We start from the raw sequence: 18709 nt of genomic DNA on the forward strand, positions 1-18709 counted from the left end.
CTGAGTGCTGCACCAGGTCAACCACCACCCCGCTTAGGTCCAGGGTCCCAGGGGGCCCTAAGGGACGCTCTGACTCCAGAGGCTCATCGGAAACAGAGGCATGTGTGCGCGCGATAGCACACACAAGCTCACAAAGAGTACACACACGCACAACTCTCTTCTCTTTCTCTCATACGAAAATTTTCTCTAGCACTAACTTCAGAGGTATCACAAGTGTGTGTCTATAAGAGAGAGAGAGAGACAGGGAGACAGAGAGAGACAGAAACAGACACAGAGAGTCAGTGAGAAATGGTATCCAAATCCAAAACCCTGCACCCTTCCTTCCTTTGGTGGGTATGATGAGGGAAAAATCACCAAATGACTTTGGAAGTAAGTTTTAGAAGGGTTATGTGGAAAAAGTATTATATAAAATATAATTAATATTCGTAAGATTTAATCGATATGTAATAAATATATTTGATCACTGTCATCCTGTTGCTCATTGATTTGTTCGAGTGGCCACTAGTAACATTTTCATTGTGAGCCTTGTTTTTACTGTTTTTGGCATATCGAATATGCCACGGGTAGCTTGACAGGCTCTGCCGTGCGTGCAAGATACTCTTGGGCCCTAAGGGATGCTCTGTCTCCAGAGCCCTTCGGACTGGCCCAGCACCTCCTCAGGCATGCTCCTCTGCTGCACATTACATGGAGATAGTCTATCTTGTAGAGGCATCAAAAGGTAGAACCGAAGAAAGGGATGGATAAATCCGCTCCATACACAGCAGCTCGAGAACACTGAACACAAGCTTGGTGCGTGAGAGAGAACTGCCCCGAGAGCCCTCGGACAACAGAACGTGACACAGCCGTCATCACCCCCTCCCCCCTGGAGGAATCTTTGTATTGTTTGATAACACCCCTTCCACCCACACTCGCTTGTATTTTTCACACCAGCCCAGCTCAGGTCCTGCATCCACTCACATATGGTTTCATGGGATGGGAGGAGGAAATCCCTGAGCACAGAGTCAGGAGAAAGTCGTGAGCTAGCTGGGTGTGAGCAAACCCAACGAAACAATGCAAACAAAAAAGAATTACGCCAGTACACATTTTTTAAATTGCTTCCATTTTATTTTATTCTTTACTGAATCACCGTGTGGAAAGTTACAAAGCTTACAGGTTGAACTCTCCGTTATGCGATGCTCAAACACCCATCCATTCACCAGTGCACGTATCCCACCACCAAGAATCACGGTATACGTCCCCCCTTCCACCCACCCCCTTAGCCCCCCACCGCGCATGTGCAACTACTCCAGTACACTTTTATAGAAATCATGTTCACTAAAATGTCTAGGATCACACAAAAGTTACAAATCAAATGTATAAAGTCGCAAACAATTGTCTACAGCTGGAAATCAACCGAGAGATGGTACAGCCCATAAGGCTTCCCCGGAGCACATTTCTGAGTGCTGCACCAGGTCAACCACCACCCCGCTTAGGTCCAGGGTCCCAGGGGGCCCTAAGGGACGCTCTGTCTCCAGAGGCTCATCGGAAACAGAGGCATGCGCGTGCGCGATAGCACACACAAGCTCACAAAGAGTACACACACGCACAACTCTCTTCTCTTTCTCTCATACGAAAAGTTTCTCTAGCACTAACTTCAAAGGTATCACAAGTGTGTGTCTGTAAGAGAGAGAGACAGGGAGTCAGAGAGAGACAGACACAGACACAGAGAGTCAGTGAGAAATGGTATCCAAATCCAAAACCCTGCACCCTTCCTTCCTTTGGTGGGTATGATGAGGGAAAAATCACCAAATGACTTTGGAAGTAAGTTTTAGAAGGGTTATGTGGAAAAAGTATTATATAAAAGATAATTAATATTCGTAAGATTTAATCGATATGTAATAAATATATTTGATCACTGTCATCCTGTTGCTCATTGATTTGTTCGAGTGGCCACTAGTAACATTTTCATTGTGAGCCTTGTTTTTACTGTTTTTGGCATATCGAATACGCCACGGGTAGCTTGACAGGCTCTGCCGTGCGTGCAAGATACTCTTGGGCCCTAAGGGATGCTCTGTCTCCAGAGCCCTTCGGACTGGCCCAGCACCTCCTCAGGCATGCTCCTCTGCTGCACATTACACGGAGATAGTCTATCTTGTAGAGGCATCCAAAGGTAGAACCGAAGAAAGGGATGGATAAATCCGCTCCATACACAGCAGCTCGGGAACACTGAACACAAGCTAGGTGCGTGAGAGAGAAGTGCCCCGAGAGCCCTCGGACAACAGAACGTGACGAAGCCGTCATCTCCCCCTCCCCTCAGTAGGAATCTTTGTCTTTTTTGACAACACCCCTTCCACCCACACTCGCTTGTATTTTTCACACCAGCCCAGCTCAGGTCCTGCATCCACTCACATATGGTTTCATGGGATGGGAGGAGGAAATCCCTGAGCACAGAGTCAGGAGAAAGTCGTGAGCATTGCTGGGTGTGAGCAAACCCAACGAAACAATGCAAACAAAAAAGAATTACGCCAGTACACATTTTTAAAATTTCATTCATTTTATTTTATTCTTTATTGAATCACCGTGGGCAAAGTTACAAAGCTTACAGGTTGAAGTCTCAGTTATGTGATGCTGAAACACCCACCCCTTCACCAGTGCACGTATCCCACCACCAACAATCACGGTATACCTCCCCCCTTCCCCCCACCTCCCTAGCCTCCCACCGCGCATGTGTAACTACGCCAGTACACTTTTATAAACGTCATGTTCACTAAAATGTCTAGGATCACACAAAAGTTACAAATCAAATGTATAAAGTAGCCAACAATTGTCCACAGCTGGAAATCAACCGAGAGATGGTACAGCCCCTAAGGCTCCCCCGGAGCACAGTTCTGAGTGCCGCACCCGGTTCATCACCACCCCCCCCCACCCGACACTAGGCCTTATGTTTGCGCGTCCCGGCAAAGACTAAGGGGTGCGAAGCGGCCACCCACATGCTGGGTCATAGGAAAATCGTCTCGGCAGGCAGCAGAGGGCACACGCTTGGTGCCGTGGTGCTGGATCTGGCGCCGGCCGCTGGGCTGTCAGAGGCGGGGCCCCCGTGGGAGCTGAAGGCTGTGCAGGACCCGCAGGCTTTTCTGGCCTTTCCTGCTCTTCCTCTTGGCGGCCGTGGCACACGTTTCTGGGGCAGCTTTCCGGGGCTCAGGCTGCTCCCAGGGCGCCCCGTGGCTGTGTCTGGAGCGGTGGATGACCACTGCGTTGGCGGGCAGGGCGGCAACCGTCCTCCTGAGGCCGGGCGGCGGCTTGGGCCGGCTCTGCTCCTGCAGCCGCCTCCAGCAGTCCAGGCTGATGGCAGAAGAGTCCTCGCAAGGCTCGAGGTGGCCAGACACCGAGGGCTCGCGGTCCCTGGCAGGACGGCCCGGCCGCTCCCTGGGCATCGCCGAGGCCCCGCAGCCTGGCCCCTCCGGGCCGGCCCAGCCCCAGTCGCCGCCGACTCTCTCCCACTCGGCCTTCTGCGCGTAGAAGAGGACGTAGGCCTGCTGGCTGAGGACGCGGGACGCGTCGCAGGCGCTGACCCTGGCGTCGTCCATCTGGTACCACTGGCCGTCCCCCGCTCTGACGTAGCACAGGTAGTGGCCACCGTGAGAGCTCCAGCCCGTGTGCACCAGGACGGCGTAGAGCACGTACGTGAGAGGCCCCTCCTGGCGCTCCGACGTGCAGCCGCCCACGTCCAGGCACTCGGGGTAGCTCACGTGCCCAGCCAGCTTGGCGTCGCCGCCCTGGCAGAACCTCTTCAGCACCAGCATCAGGACCCGCGAGGCCGCGTGCAGGGTCAGCGTCTTGGTGGCGGGCGTCTTCTGGCCGCAGGTGCCGCACAGGTAGGCGTCCTCCCCCTCCAGTCTCTCGGGCCTCACCAGCTCTCGCAGGGCTTGGGCCACGCTCGGCGCCGCTCCCACGTCCAGCGCCACGTCCAGGTAAGGTTCAAAGGTGTCGGAGACGGCCAGGCAGCGCAGACACTGCACCTGGGACCGCCAGCGGCCTCCAAAGATGCCCGGGATGTCGGCCGGCTCCCGCCCGCCGTCCTGCGGGCAGCCTTGCTGCATGGCGTCCAGCGTGAACATGAGGAACTCGTGCGCGTCTTCCTGCCGCTCCCTGTGGAATCCGGCCAGCAGCGAGGGGCACGGCGCGAGGACCTCCCCGGGGTGGCGCCGGGCCCGGCCGATGTGCACCCGCACGCCGCACGACCTGCAGCAGGGCCGCTGGCCGTGGGCGCCGCCATGAAGCCCGGACGCTGCCCAGCTGGCCAGGGCCGGGGTGTAGGTCAGACACTGCAGGGCGGCGTTCACGTAGCAGCTGTTCCCGACGTTCCGCAGCCCGGCTCCCACGGCACGCCCCATCTTCCCCTGGGGAGGGAGAGCCTTGGCGCCAGCCCGCCCCTGGCCCTGGCCCGGGGGAGCCAGACCCACCTGGGACGTCGGGGCCGGCGACTGTAGGGCCGTGGCGCTGCAGACTTCAGCGTTCTTGCTGCTCCGGGATTCGGCGTGTGCCATCTCTTGCCTTGGGGGGAAAGTTGCCCGGTGCAGAGAAGGGGCCTCCGTGCCCCCAGAACTCGGCGACTAAGACTTCGTCGGAACGACGACTTCCCTTGGCAGAGCGCTGGAGCGAAGCCCGAACTCCTGGCAGAGCGCTGGAGAGAAGCCCGAACTCCTGGCAGAGTGCTGGAGAGAAGCCCGAACTCCTGGCAGAGCGCTGGAGAGAGGCCCAACCTCCTGGCAGAGCGCTGTAGAGAAGCCCAACCTCCTGGCGGGCGAGTCCCTAAATACTGTCAGGCCTGACCCAGCAGCCCCTGGACGAGACCCACCCATCTCCAACCTGTCCAAACCCAATGACGGGAGAGTGAGTGTGTGACCCATCTCTCAGCTCACCTGACCCCCAAGCGGATGTCCACAGCAGGCTGTGGCAAGCATAGAGGGTGGCTGGTCCAGGGGGCCCTAAGGGACGCTCTGTCTCCAGAGCCCTTCGGACTGGCCCAGCACCTCCTCAGGCATGCTCCTCTGCTGCACATTACACGGAGATAGTCTATCTTGTAGAGGCATCAAAAGGTAGAACCGAAGAAAGGGGTGGATAAATCCGCTCCATACACAGCAGCTCGAGAACACTGAACACAAGCTTGGTGCGTGAGAGAGAACTGCCCCGAGAGCCCTCGGACAACAGAACGTGACACAGCCGTCATCTCCCCCTCCCCCCAGGAGGAATCTTTGTCTTTTTTGACAACACCCCTTCCACCCACACTCGGTTGTATTTTTCACACCAGCCCAGCTCAGGTCCTGCATCCACTCACATATGGTTTCATGGGATGGGAGGAGGAAATCCCTGAGCACAGAGTCAGGAGAAAGTCGTGAGCTAGCTGGGTGTGAGCAAACCCAACGAAACAATGCAAACAAAAAAGAATTACGCCAGTACACATTTTTAAAATTGCTTCCATTTTATTTTATTCTTTACTGAATCACCGTGTGGAAAGTTACAAAGCTTACAGGTTGAACTCTCCGTTATGCGATGCTGAAACACCCATCCATTCACCAGTGCACGTATCCCACCACCAACAATCACGGTATACCTCCCCTCTTCCCGCCACCTCCCCAGCCCCCCACCGCGCCAGTACACTTTTATAAAAGTCATGTTCATTAAAGGGTCTAGGATCACACAAAAGTTATAAATCAAATGTATAAAGTCGCAAACAATTGTCTACAGCTGGAAATCAACCGAGAGATGGTACAGCCCATAAGGCTTCCCCGGAGCACATTTCTGAGTGCTGCACCAGGTCAACCACCACCCCGCTTAGGTCCAGGGTCCCAGGGGGCCCTAAGGGACGCTCTGTCTCCAGAGGCTCATCGGAAACAGAGGCATGCGCGTGCGCGATAGCACACACAGGCTCACAAACAGTACACACACGTACAACTCTCTTCTCTTTCTCTCATACGAAAAGTTTCTCTAGCACTAACTTCGAAGGTATCACAAGTGTGTGTCTGTAAGAGAGAGAGACAGGGAGTCAGAGAGAGACAGACACAGACACAGAGATTCAGTGAGAAATGGTATCCAAATCCAAAACCCTGCACCCTTCCTTCCTTTGGTGGGTAGGATGAGGGAAAAATCACCAAATGACTTTGGAAGTAAGTTTTAGAAGGGTTATGTGGAAAAAGTATTATATAAAATATAATTAATATTCGTCAGATTTAATCGATATGTAATAAATATATTTGATCACTGTCATCCTGTTGCTCATTGATTTGTTCGAGTGGCCACTAGTAACATTTTCATTGTGAGCCTTGTTGTTACTGTTTTTGGCATATCGAATATGCCACGGGTAGCTTGACAGGCTCTGCCGTGCGTGCAAGATACTCTTGGGCCCTAAGGGACGCTCTGTCTCCAGAGCCCTTCGGACTGGCCCAGCACCTCCTCAGGCATGCTCCTCTGCTGCACATTACACGGAGATAGTCTATCTTGTAGAGGCATCCAAAGGTAGAACCGAAGAAAGGGATGGATAAATCTGCTCCATACACAGCAGCTCGGGAACACTGAACACAAGCTAGGTGCGTGAGAGAGAACTGCCCCGAGAGCCCTCGGACAACAGAACGTGACGAAGCCGTCATCTCGCCCTCCCCCCAGGAGGAATCTTTGTCTTTTTTGACAACACCCCTTCCACCCACACTCGCTTGTATTTTTCACACCAGCCCAGCTCAGGTCCTGCATCCACTCACATATGGTTTCATGGGATGGGAGGAGGAAATCCCTGAGCACAGAGTCAGGAGAAAGTCGTGAGCATTGCTGGGTGTGAGCAAACCCAACGAAACAATGCAAACAAAAAAGAATTACGCCAGTACACATTTTTAAAATTTCATTCATTTTATTTTATTCTTTATTGAATCACCGTGGGCAAAGTTACAAAGCTTACAGGTTGAAGTCTCAGTTATGCGATGCTGAAACACCCACCCCTTCACCAGTGCACGTATCCCACCACCAAGAATCACGGTATACCTCCCCCCTTCCCCCCACCTCCCTAGCCCCCCACCGCGCATGTGTAACTACGCCAGTACACTTTTATAAACGTCATGTTCACTAAAATGTCTAGGATCACAGAAAAGTTACAAATCAAATGTATAAAGTAGCCAACAATTGTCCACAGCTGGAAATCAACCGAGAGATGGTACAGCCCATAAGGCTCCCCCGGAGCACAGTTCTGAGTGCCGCACCCGGTTCATCACCACCCCCCCCCCCACCCGACACTAGGCCTTATGTTTGCGCGTCCCGGCAAAGACTAAGGGGTGCGAAGCGGCCACCCACATGCTGGGTCATAGGAAAATCGTCTCGGCAGGCAGCAGAGGGCACACGCTTGGTGCCGTGGTGCTGGATCTGGCGCCGGCCGCTGGGCTGTCAGAGGCGGGGCCCCCGTGGGAGCTGAAGGCTGTGCAGGACCCGCAGGCTTTTCTGGCCTTTCCTGCTCTTCCTCTTGGCGGCCGTGGCACACGTTTCTGGGGCAGCTTTCCGGGGCTCAGGCTGCTCCCAGGGCGCCCCGTGGCTGTGTCTGGAGCGGTGGATGACCACTGCGTTGGCGGGCAGGGCGGCAACCATCCTCCTGAGGCCGGGCGGCGGCTTGGGCCGGCTCTGCTCCTGCAGCCGCCTCCAGCAGTCCAGGCTGATGGCAGAAGAGTCCTCGCAAGGCTCGAGGTGGCCAGACACCGAGGGCTCGCGGTCCCTGGCAGGACGGCCCGGCCGCTCCCTGGGCATCGCCGAGGCCCCGCAGCCTGGCCCCTCCGGGCCGGCCCAGCCCCAGTCGCCGCCGACTCTCTCCCACTCGGCCTTCTGCGCGTAGAAGAGGACGTAGGCCTGCTGGCTGAGGACGCGGGACGCGTCGCAGGCGCTGACCCTGGCGTCGTCCATCTGGTACCACTGGCCGTCCCCCGCTCTGACGTAGCACAGGTAGTGGCCACCGTGAGAGCTCCAGCCCGTGTGCACCAGGACGGCGTAGAGCACGTACGCGAGAGGCCCCTCCTGGCGCTCCGACGTGCAGCCGCCCACGTCCAGGCACTCGGGGTAGCTCACGTGCCCAGCCAGCTTGGCGTCGCCGCCCTGGCAGAACCTCTTCAGCACCAGCATCAGGACCCGCGAGGCCGCGTGCAGGGTCAGCGTCTTGGTGGCGGGCGTCTTCTGGCCGCAGGTGCCGCACAGGTAGGCGTCCTCCCCCTCCAGTCTCTCGGGCCTCACCAGCTCTCGCAGGGCTTGGGCCACGCTCGGCGCCGCTCCCACGTCCAGCGCCACGTCCAGGTAAGGTTCAAAGGTGTCGGAGACGGCCAGGCAGCGCAGACACTGCACCTGGGACCGCCAGCGGCCTCCAAAGATGCCCGGGATGTCGGCCGGCTCCCGCCCGCCGTCCTGCGGGCAGCCTTGCTGCATGGCGTCCAGCGTGAACATGAGGAACTCGTGCGCGTCTTCCTGCCGCTCCCTGTGGAATCCGGCCAGCAGCGAGGGGCACGGCGCGAGGACCTCCCCGGGGTGGCGCCGGGCCCGGCCGATGTGCGCCCGCACGCCGCACGACCTGCAGCAGGGCCGCTGGCCGTGGGCGCCGCCATGAAGCCCGGACGCTGCCCAGCTGGCCAGGGCCGGGGTGTAGGTCAGACACTGCAGGGCGGCGTTCACGTAGCAGCTGTTCCCGACGTTCCGCAGCCCGGCTCCCACGGCACGCCCCATCTTCCCCTGGGGAGGGAGAGCCTTGGCGCCAGCCCGGCCCTGGCCCTGGCCCGGGGGAGCCAGACCCACCTGGGACGTCGGGGCTGGTGACTGTAGGGCCGTGGCGCTGCAGACTTCAGCGTTCTTGCTGCTCCGGGATTCGGCGTGTGCCATCTCTTGCCTTGGGGGGAAAGCTGCCCGGTGCAGAGAAGAGGCCTCCGTGCCCCCAGAACTCGGCGACTAAGACTTCGTCGGAACGACGACTTCCCTTGGCAGAGCGCTGGAGAGAAGCCCGAACTCCTGGCAGAGCGCTGGAGAGAAGCCCGAACTCCTGGCAGAGCGCAGGAGAGAAGCACGAACTCCTGGCAGAGCGCTGGAGAGAAGCCCGAACTCCTGGCAGAGCGCTGGAGAGAGGCCCAACCTCCTGGCAGAGCGCTGGAGAGAAGCCCAACCTCCTGGCGGGCGAGTCCCTAAATACTGTCTGGCCTGACCCAGCAGCCCCTGGACGAGACCCACCCATCTCCAACCTGTCCAATCCCAATGACGGGAGAGTGAGTGTGTGACCAATCCCTCAGCTCACCTGACCCCCAAGCGGACGTCCACAGCAGGCTGTGGCAAGCATAGAGGGTGGCCGGTCCAGGGGGCCCTAAGGGACGCTCTGTCTCCAGAGCCCTTCGGACTGGCCCAGCACCTCCTCAGGCATGCTCCTCTGCTGCACATTACACGGAGATAGTCTATCTTGTAGAGGCATCAAAAGGTAGAACCGAAGAAAGGGATGGATAAATCCGCTCCATACACAGCAACTCGGGAACACTGAACACATGCTAGGTGCGTGAGAGAGAACTGCCCCGAGAGCCCTCGGACAACAGAACGTGACGAAGCCGTCATCTCCCCCTCCCCCCAGGAGGAATCTTTGGCTTTTTTGACAACACCCCTTCCACCCACACTCGCTTGTATTTTTCACACCAGCCCAGCTCAGGTCCTGCATCCACTCACATATGGTTTCATGGGATGGGAGGAGGAAATCCCTGAGCACAGAGTCAGGAGAAAGTCGTGAGCTAGCTGGGTGTGAGCAAACCCAACGAAACAATGCAAACAAAAAAGAATTACGCCAGTGCACATTTTTAAAATTGCTTTCATTTTATTTTATTCTTTATTGAATCACCGTGGGGAAAGTTACAAAGCTTACAGGTTGAAGTCTCAGTTATGCGATGCTGAAACACCCATCCATTCACCAGTGCAAGTATCCCACCACCAAGAATCATGGTATACCTCCCCTCTTCCCGCCACCTCCCCAGCCCCCCACCGCGCCAGTACACTTTTATAAAAGTCTTGTTCATTAAAGTGTCTAGGATCACACAAAAGTTATAAATCAAATGTATAAAGTCGCAAACAATTGTCTACAGCTGGAAATCAACCGAGAGATGGTACAGCCCATAAGGCTTCCCCGGAGCACATTTCCGAGTGCTGCACCAGGTCAACCACCACCCCGCTTAGGCCCAGGGTCCCAGGGGGCCCTAAGGGACGCTCTGTCTCCAGAGGCTCATTGGAAACAGAGGCATGCGCGTGCGCGATAGCACACACAGGCTCACAAACAGTACACACACGCACAACTCTCTTCTCTTTCTCTCATACGAAAAGTTTCTCTAGCACTAACTTCGAAGGTATCACAAATGTGTGTCTGTAAGAGAGAAAGACAGGGAGTCAGAGAGAGACAGACACAGATACAGAGAGTCAGTGAGAAATGGCATCCACATCCAAAACCCTGCACCCTTCCTTCCTTTGGTGGGTATGTTGAGGGAAAAATCACCAAATGACTTTGGAAGTAAGTTTTAGAAGGGTTATGTGGAAAAAGTATTATATAAAATATAATTAATATTCGTCAGATTTAATCGATATGTTATAAATATATATGATCACTGTCATCCTGTTGCTCATTGATTTGTTCGAGTGGCCACTAGTAACATTTTCATTGTGAGCCTTGTTGTGACTGTTTTTGGCATATCGAATATGCCACGGGTAGCTTGACAGGCTCTGCCGTGCGTGCAAGATACTCTTGGGCCCTAAGGGATGCTCTGTCTCCAGAGCCCTACGGACTGGCCCAGCACCTCCTCAGGCATGCTCCTCTGCTGCACATTACACGGAGATAGTCTATCTTGTAGAGGCATCAAAAGGTAGAACCGAAGAAAGGGATGGATAAATCCGCTCCATACACAGCAACTCGGGAACACTGAACACATACTAGGTGCGTGAGAGAGAACTGCCCCGAGAGCCCTCGGACAACAGAACGTGACGAAGCCGTCATCTCCCCCTCCCCCCAGGAGGAATCTTTGTCTTTTTTGACAACACCCCTTCCACCCACACTCGCTTGTATTTTTCACACCAGCCCAGCTCAGGTCCTGCATCCACTCACATATGGTTTCATGGGATGGGAGGAGGAAATCCCTGAGCACAGAGTCAGGAGAAAGTCGTGAGCTAGCTGGGTGTGAGCAAACCCAACGAAACAATGCAAACAAAAAAGAATTACGCCAGTACACATTTTTAAAATTGCTTCCATTTTATTTTATTCTTTACTGAATCACCCTGTGGAAAGTTACAAAGCTTACAGGTTGAAGTCTCAGTTATGCGATGCTGAAACACCCATCCATTCACCAGTGCACGTATCCCACCACCAAGAATCACGGTATACCTCCCCTCTTCCCGCCACCTCCCCAGCCCCCCACCGCGCCAGTACACTTTTATAAAAGTCATGTTCATTAAAGTGTCTAGGATCACACAAAAGTTATAAATCAAATGTATAAAGTCGCAAACAATTGTCTACAGCTGGAAATCAACCGAGAGATGGTACAGCCCATAAGGCTTCCCCAGAGCACATTTCTGAGTGCTGCACCAGGTCAACCACCACCCCGCTTAGGTCCAGGGTCCCAGGGGGCCCTAAGGGATGCTCTGTCTCCAGAGGCTCATCGGAAACAGAGGCATGCGCGTGCGCGATAGCACACACAAGCTCACAAACAGTACACACACGCACAACTCTCTTCTCTTTCTCTCATACGAAAAGTTTCTCTAGCACTAACTTCGAAGGTATCACAAGTGTGTGTCTGTAAGAGAGAGAGACAGGGAGTCAGAGAGAGACAGACACAGACACAGAGATTCAGTGAGAAATGGTATCCAAATCCAAAACCCTGCACCCTTCCTTCCTTTGGTGGGTATGATGAGGGAAAAATCACCAAATGCCTTTGGAAGTAAGTTTTACAAGGGTTATGTGGAAAAAGTATTATATAAAATATAATTAATATTCGTCAGATTTAATCGATATGTAATAAATATATTTGATCACTGTCATCCTGTTGCTCATTGATTTGTTCGAGTGGCCACTAGTAACATTTTCATTGTGAGCCTTGTTGTTACTGTTTTTGGCATATCGAATATGCCACGGGTAGCTGGACAGGCTCTGCCGTGCGTGCAAGATACTCTTGGGCCCTAAGGGACGCTCTGTCTCCAGAGCCCTTCGGACTGGCCCAGCACCTCCTCAGGCATGCTCCTCTGCTGCACATTACTCGGAGATAGTCTATCTTGTAGAGGCATCAAAAGGTAGAACCGAAGAAAGGGATGGATAAATCCGCTCCATACACAGCAGCTCGAGAACACTGAACACAAGCTAGGTGCGTGAGAGAGAACTGCCCCGAGAGCCCTCGGACAACAGAACGTGACGAAGCCGTCATCTCCCCATCCCCCCAGGAGGAATCTTTGTCTTTTTTGACAACACCCCTTCCACCCACACTCGCTTGTATTTTTCACACCAGCCCAGCTCAGGTCCTGCATCCACTCACATATGGTTTCATGGGATGGGAGGAGGAAATCCCTGAGCACAGAGTCAGGAGAAAGTCGTGAGCATTGCTGGGTGTGAGCAAACCCAACCAAACAATGCAAACAAAAAAGAATTACGCCAGTACACATTTTTAAAATTGCTTTCATTTTATTTTATTCTTTATTGAATCACCCTGTGGAAAGTTACAAAGCTTACAGGTTGAAGTCTCAGTTATGCGATGCTCAAACACCCACCCATTCACCAGTGCACGTATACCAGCAGCAAGAATCACGGTATACGTCCCCCCTTCCACCCACCCCCCTAGCCCCCCACCGCGCATGTGCAACTACTCCAGTACACTTTTATAGAAATCATGTTCACTAAAATGTCTAGGATCACACAAAAGTTACAAATCAAATGTATAAAGTCGCAAACAATTGTCTACAGCTGGAAATCAACCGAGAGATGGTACAGCCCATAAGGCTTCCCCGGAGCACATTTCTGAGTGCTGCACCAGGTCAACCACCACCCCGCTTAGGTCCAGGGTCCCAGGGGGCCCTAAGGGACGCTCTGTCTCCAGAGGCTCATCAGAAACAGAGGCATGCGCGTTCGCGATAGCACACACAAGCTCACAAAGAGTACACACACGCACAACTCACTTCTCTTTCTCTCATACGAAAAGTTTCTCTAGCACTAACTTCAAAGGTATCACAAGTGTGTGTCTGTAAGAGAGAGAGACAGGGAGACAGAGAGAGACAGAAACAGACACAGAGAGTCAGTGAGAAATGGTATCCAAATCCAAAACCCTGCACCCTTCCTTCCTTTGGTGGGTATGATGAGGGAAAAATCACCAAATGCCTTTGGAAGTAAGTTTTAGAAGGGTTATGTGGAAAAAGTATTATATAAAATATAATTAATATTCGTCAGATTTAATCGATATGTAATAAATATATTTGATCACTGTCATCCTGTTGCTCATTGATTTGTTCGAGTGGCCACTAGTAACATTTTCATTGTGAGCCTTGTTGTTACTGTTTTTGGCATATCGAATATGCCACGGGTAGCTTGACAGGCTCTGCCGTGCGTGCAAGATACTCTTGGGCCCTAAGGGACGCTCTGTCTCCAGAGCCCTTCGGACTGGCCCAGCACCTCCTCAGGCATGCTCCTCTGCTGCACATTACTCGGAGATAGTCTATCTTGAAGAGGCATCAAAAGGTAGAACCGAAGAAAGGGATGGATAAATCCGCTCCATACACAGCAGCTCGGGAACACTGAACACAAGCTAGGTGCGTGAGAGAGAACTGCCCCGAGAGCCCTCGGACAACAGAACGTGACGAAGCCGTCATCTCCCGCTCCCCCCAGGAGGAATCTTTGTCTTTTTTGACAACACCCCTTCCACCCACACTCGCTTGTATTTTTCACACCAGCCCAGCTCAGGTCCTGCATCCACTCACATATGGTTTCATGGGATGGGAGGAGGAAATCCCTGAGCGCAGAGTCAGGAGAAAGTCGTGAGCATTGCTGGGTGTGAGCAAACCCAACGAAACAATGCAAACAAAAAAGAATTACGCCAGTACACATTTTTAAAATTGCTTTCATTTTATTTTATTCTTTATTGAATCACCCTGTGGAAAGTTACAAAGCTTACAGGTTGAAATCTCAGTTATGCGATGCTCAAACACCCACCCATTCACCAGTGCACGTATACCACCAGCAAGAATCACGGTATACGTCCCCCCTTCCACCCACCCCCCTAGCCCCCCACCGCGCATGTGCAACTACTCCAGTACACTTTTATAGAAATCATGTTCACTAAAATGTCTAGGATCACACAAAAGTTACAAATCAAATGTATAAAGTCGCAAACAATTGTCTACAGCTGGAAATCAACCGAGAGATGGTACAGCCCATAAGGCTTCCCCGGAGCACATTTCTGAGTGCTGCACTAGGTCAACCACCACCCCGCTTAGGTCCAGGGTCCCAGGGGGCCCTAAGGGACGCTCTGTCTCCAGAGGCTCATCGGAAACAGAGGCATGCGCGTGCGCGATAGCACACACAAGCTCACAAAGAGTACACACACGCACAACTCTCTTCTCTTTCTCTCATACGAAAAGTTTCTCTAGCACTAACTTCAAAGGTATCACAAGTGTGTGTCTGTAAGAGAGAGAGACAGGGAGACAGAGAGAGACAGAAACAGACACAGAGAGTCAGTGAGAAATGGTATCCAAATCCAAAACCCTGCACCCTTCCTTCCTTTGGTGGGTATGATGAGGGAAAAATCACCAAATGACTTTGGAAGTAAGTTTTAGAAGGGTTATGTGGAAAAAGTATTATATAAAATATAATTAATATTCGTCAGATTTAATCGATATGTAATAAATATATTTGATCACTGTCATCCTGTTGCTCATTGATTTGTTCGAGTGGCCACTAGTAACATTTTCATTGTGAGCCTTGTTGTTACTGTTTTTGGCATATCGAATACGCCACGGGTAGCTTGACAGGCTCTGCCGTGCGTGCAAGATACTCTTGGGCCCTAAGGGACGCTCTGTCTCCAGAGCCCTTTGGACTTGCCCATCACCTCCTCAGGCATGCTCCTCTGCTGCACATTACTCGGAGATAGTCTATCTTGTAGAGGCATCAAAAGGTAGAACCGAAGAAAGGGATGGATAAATCCGCTCCATACACAGCAGCTCGGGAACACTGAACACAAGCTAGGTGCGTGAGAGAGAACTGCCCCGAGAGCCCTCGGACAACAGAACGTGACGCAGCCGTCATCTCCCCCTCCCCCCAGGAGGAATCTTTGTATTTTTTGACAACACCCCTTCCACCCACACTCGCTTGTATTTTTCACACCAGCCCAGCTCAGGTCCTGCATCCACTCACATATGGTTTCATGGGATGGGAGGAGGAAATCCCTGAGCACAGAGTCAGGAGAAAGTCGTGAGCATTGCTGGGTGTGAGCAAACCCAACGAAACAATGCAAACAAAAAAGAATTACGCCAGTACACATTTTTAAAATTTCATTCATTTTATTTTATTCTTTATTGAATCACCGTGGGCAAAGTTACAAAGCTTACAGGTTGAAGTCTCAGTTATGCGATGCTGAAACACCCACCCCTTCACCAGTGCACGTATCCCACCACCAAGAATCACGGTATACCTCCCCCCTTCCCCCCACCTCCCTAGCCCCCCACCGCGCATGTGTAACTACGCTAGTACACTTTTATAAATGTCATGTTCACTAAAATGTCTAGGATCACACAAAAGTTACAAATCAAATGTATAAAGTAGCCAACAATTGTCCACAGCTGGAAATCAACCGAGAGATGGTACAGCCCATAAGGCTCCCCCGGAGCACAGTTCTGAGTGCCGCACCCGGTTCATCACCACCCCCCCCCCCACCCGACACTAGGCCTTATGTTTGCGCGTCCCGGCAAAGACTAAGGGGTGCGAAGCGGCCACCCACATGCTGGGTCATAGGAAAATCGTCTCGGCAGGCAGCAGAGGGCACACGCTTGGTGCCGTGGTGCTGGATCTGGCGCCGGCCGCTGGGCTGTCAGAGGCGGGGCCCCCGTGGGAGCTGAAGGCTGTGCAGGACCCGCAGGCTTTTCTGGCCTTTCCTGCTCTTCCTCTTGGCGGCCGTGGCACACGTTTCTGGGGCAGCTTTCCGGGGCTCAGGCTGCTCCCAGGGCGCCCCGTGGCTGTGTCTGGAGCGGTGGATGACCACTGCGTTGGCGGGCAGGGCGGCAACCGTCCTCCTGAGGCCGGGCGGCGGCTTGGGCCGGCTCTGCTCCTGCAGCCGCCTCCAGCAGTCCAGGCTGATGGCAGAAGAGTCCTCGCAAGGCTCGAGGTGGCCAGACACCGAGGGCTCGCGGTCCCTGGCAGGACGGCCCGGCCGCTCCCTGGGCATCGCCGAGGCCCCGCAGCCTGGCCCCTCCGGGCCGGCCCAGCCCCAGTCGCCGCCGACTCTCTCCCACTCGGCCTTCTGCGCGTAGAAGAGGACGTAGGCCTGCTGGCTGAGGACGCGGGACGCGTCGCAGGCGCTGACCCTGGCGTCGTCCATCTGGTACCACTGGCCGTCCCCCGCTCTGACGTAGCACAGGTAGTGGCCACCGTGAGAGCTCCAGCCCGTGTGCACCAGGACGGCGTAGAGCACGTACGCGAGAGGCCCCTCCTGGCGCTCCGACGTGCAGCCGCCCACGTCCAGGCACTCGGGGTAGCTCACGTGCCCAGCCAGCTTGGCGTCGCCGCCCTGGCAGAACCTCTTCAGCACCAGCATCAGGACCCGCGAGGCCGCGTGCAGGGTCAGCGTCTTGGTGGCGGGCGTCTTCTGGCCGCAGGTGCCGCACAGGTAGGCGTCCTCCCCCTCCAGTCTCTCGGGCCTCACCAGCTCTCGCAGGGCTTGGGCCACGCTCGGCGCCGCTCCCACGTCCAGCGCCACGTCCAGGTAAGGTTCAAAGGTGTCGGAGACGGCCAGGCAGCGCAGACACTGCACCTGGGACCGCCAGCGGCCTCCAAAGATGCCCGGGATGTCGGCCGGCTCCCGCCCGCCGTCCTGCGGGCAGCCTTGCTGCATGGCGTCCAGCGTGAACATGAGGAACTCGTGCGCGTCTTCCTGCCGCTCCCTGTGGAATCCGGCCAGCAGCGAGGGGCACGGCGCGAGGACCTCCCCGGGGTGGCGCCGGGCCCGGCCGATGTGCGCCCGCACGCCGCACGACCTGCAGCAGGGCCGCTGGCCGTGGGCGCCGCCATGAAGCCCGGACGCTGCCCAGCTGGCCAGGGCCGGGGTGTAGGTCAGACACTGCAGGGCGGCGTTCACGTAGCAGCTGTTCCCGACGTTCCGCAGCCCGGCTCCCACGGCACGCCCCATCTTCCCCTGGGGAGGGAGAGCCTTGGCGCCAGCCCGGCCCTGGCCCTGGCCCGGGGGAGCCAGACCCACCTGGGACGTCGGGCCCGGCGACTGTAGGGCCGTGGCGCTGCAGACTTCAGCGTTCTTGCTGCTCCAGGATTCGGCGTGTGCCATCTCTTGCCTTGGGGGGAAAGCTGCCCGGTGCAGAGAAGGGGCCTCCGTGCCCCCAGAACTCGGAGACCAAGACTTCGTCGGAACGACGACTTCCCTTGGCAGAGCGCTGGAGAGAAGCCCGAACTCCTGGCAGAGCGCTGGAGAGAAGCCCGAACTCCTGGCAGAGCGCTGGAGAGAAGCACGAACTCCTGGCAGAGCGCTGGAGAGAGGCCCAACCTCCTGGCAGAGCGCTGGAGAGAAGCCCAACCTCCTGGCGGGCGAGTCCCTAAATACTGTCTGGCCTGACCCAGCAGCCCCTGGACGAGACCCACCCATCTCCAACCTGTCCAATCCCAATGACGGGAGAGTGAGTGTGTGACCAATCCCTCAGCTCACCTGACCCCCAAGCGGACGTCCACAGCAGGCTGTGGCAAGCATAGAGGGTGGCCGGTCCAGGGGGCCCTAAGGGACGCTCTGTCTCCAGAGCCCTTCGGACTGGCCCAGCACCTCCTCAGGCATGCTCCTCTGCTGCACATTACACGGAGATAGTCTATCTTGTAGAGGCATCAAAAGGTAGAACCGAAGAAAGGGGTGGATAAATCCGCTCCATACACAGCAACTCGGGAACACTGAACACATGCTAGGTGCGTGAGAGAGAACTGCCCCGAGAGCCCTCGGACAACAGAACGTGACGCAGCCGTCATCTCCCCCTCCCCCCAGGAGGAATCTTTGTATTTTTTGACAACACCCCTTCCACCCACACTCGCTTGTATTTTTCACACCAGCCCAGCTCAGGTCCTGCATCCACTCACATATGGTTTCATGGGATGGGAGGAGGAAATCCCTGAGCACAGAGTCAGGAGAAAGTCGTGAGCTAGCTGGGTGTGAGCAAACCCAACGAAACAATGCAAACAAAAAAGAATTACGCCAGTGCACATTTTTAAAATTGCTTTCATTTTATTTTATTCTTTATTGAATCACCGTGGGGAAAGTTACAAAGCTTACAGGTTGAAGTCTCAGTTATGCGATGCTGAAACACCCATCCATTCACCAGTGCAAGTATCCCACCACCAAGAATCACGGTATACCTCCCCTCTTCCCGCCACCTCCCCAGCCCCCCACCGCGCCAGTACACTTTTATAAAAGTCTTGTTCATTAAAGTGTCTAGGATCACACAAAAGTTATAAATCAAATGT

The 18709-nt window shown here is 54.7% G+C and overlaps 3 protein-coding genes across 3 annotated transcripts; all 3 read right to left on the reverse strand.

Moving 5' to 3' along the window:
• Positions 1 to 3059: 3059 nt before the first annotated feature.
• Positions 3060 to 4526, reverse strand: LOC129405862 (ubiquitin carboxyl-terminal hydrolase 17-like protein 6). Its single transcript, XM_055143544.1, has one exon. The coding sequence runs from the start codon at positions 4524 to 4526 to the stop codon at positions 3060 to 3062; it is 1467 nt and encodes a 488-aa protein (XP_054999519.1).
• A 2881-nt stretch (positions 4527 to 7407) lies between these two features.
• LOC129405863 (ubiquitin carboxyl-terminal hydrolase 17-like protein 6) lies at positions 7408 to 8874 on the reverse strand. Its single transcript, XM_055143545.1, has one exon. The coding sequence runs from the start codon at positions 8872 to 8874 to the stop codon at positions 7408 to 7410; it is 1467 nt and encodes a 488-aa protein (XP_054999520.1).
• A 7193-nt stretch (positions 8875 to 16067) lies between these two features.
• LOC129405864 (ubiquitin carboxyl-terminal hydrolase 17-like protein 6) lies at positions 16068 to 17534 on the reverse strand. The gene has a single exon (XM_055143546.1). The coding sequence runs from the start codon at positions 17532 to 17534 to the stop codon at positions 16068 to 16070; it is 1467 nt and encodes a 488-aa protein (XP_054999521.1).
• Positions 17535 to 18709: the final 1175 nt, after the last annotated feature.

The sequence above is a fragment of the Sorex araneus genome, chromosome 6, assembly GCF_027595985.1.
Source record: "Sorex araneus isolate mSorAra2 chromosome 6, mSorAra2.pri, whole genome shotgun sequence".
Classification (NCBI taxonomy): domain Eukaryota; kingdom Metazoa; phylum Chordata; class Mammalia; order Eulipotyphla; family Soricidae; genus Sorex; species Sorex araneus.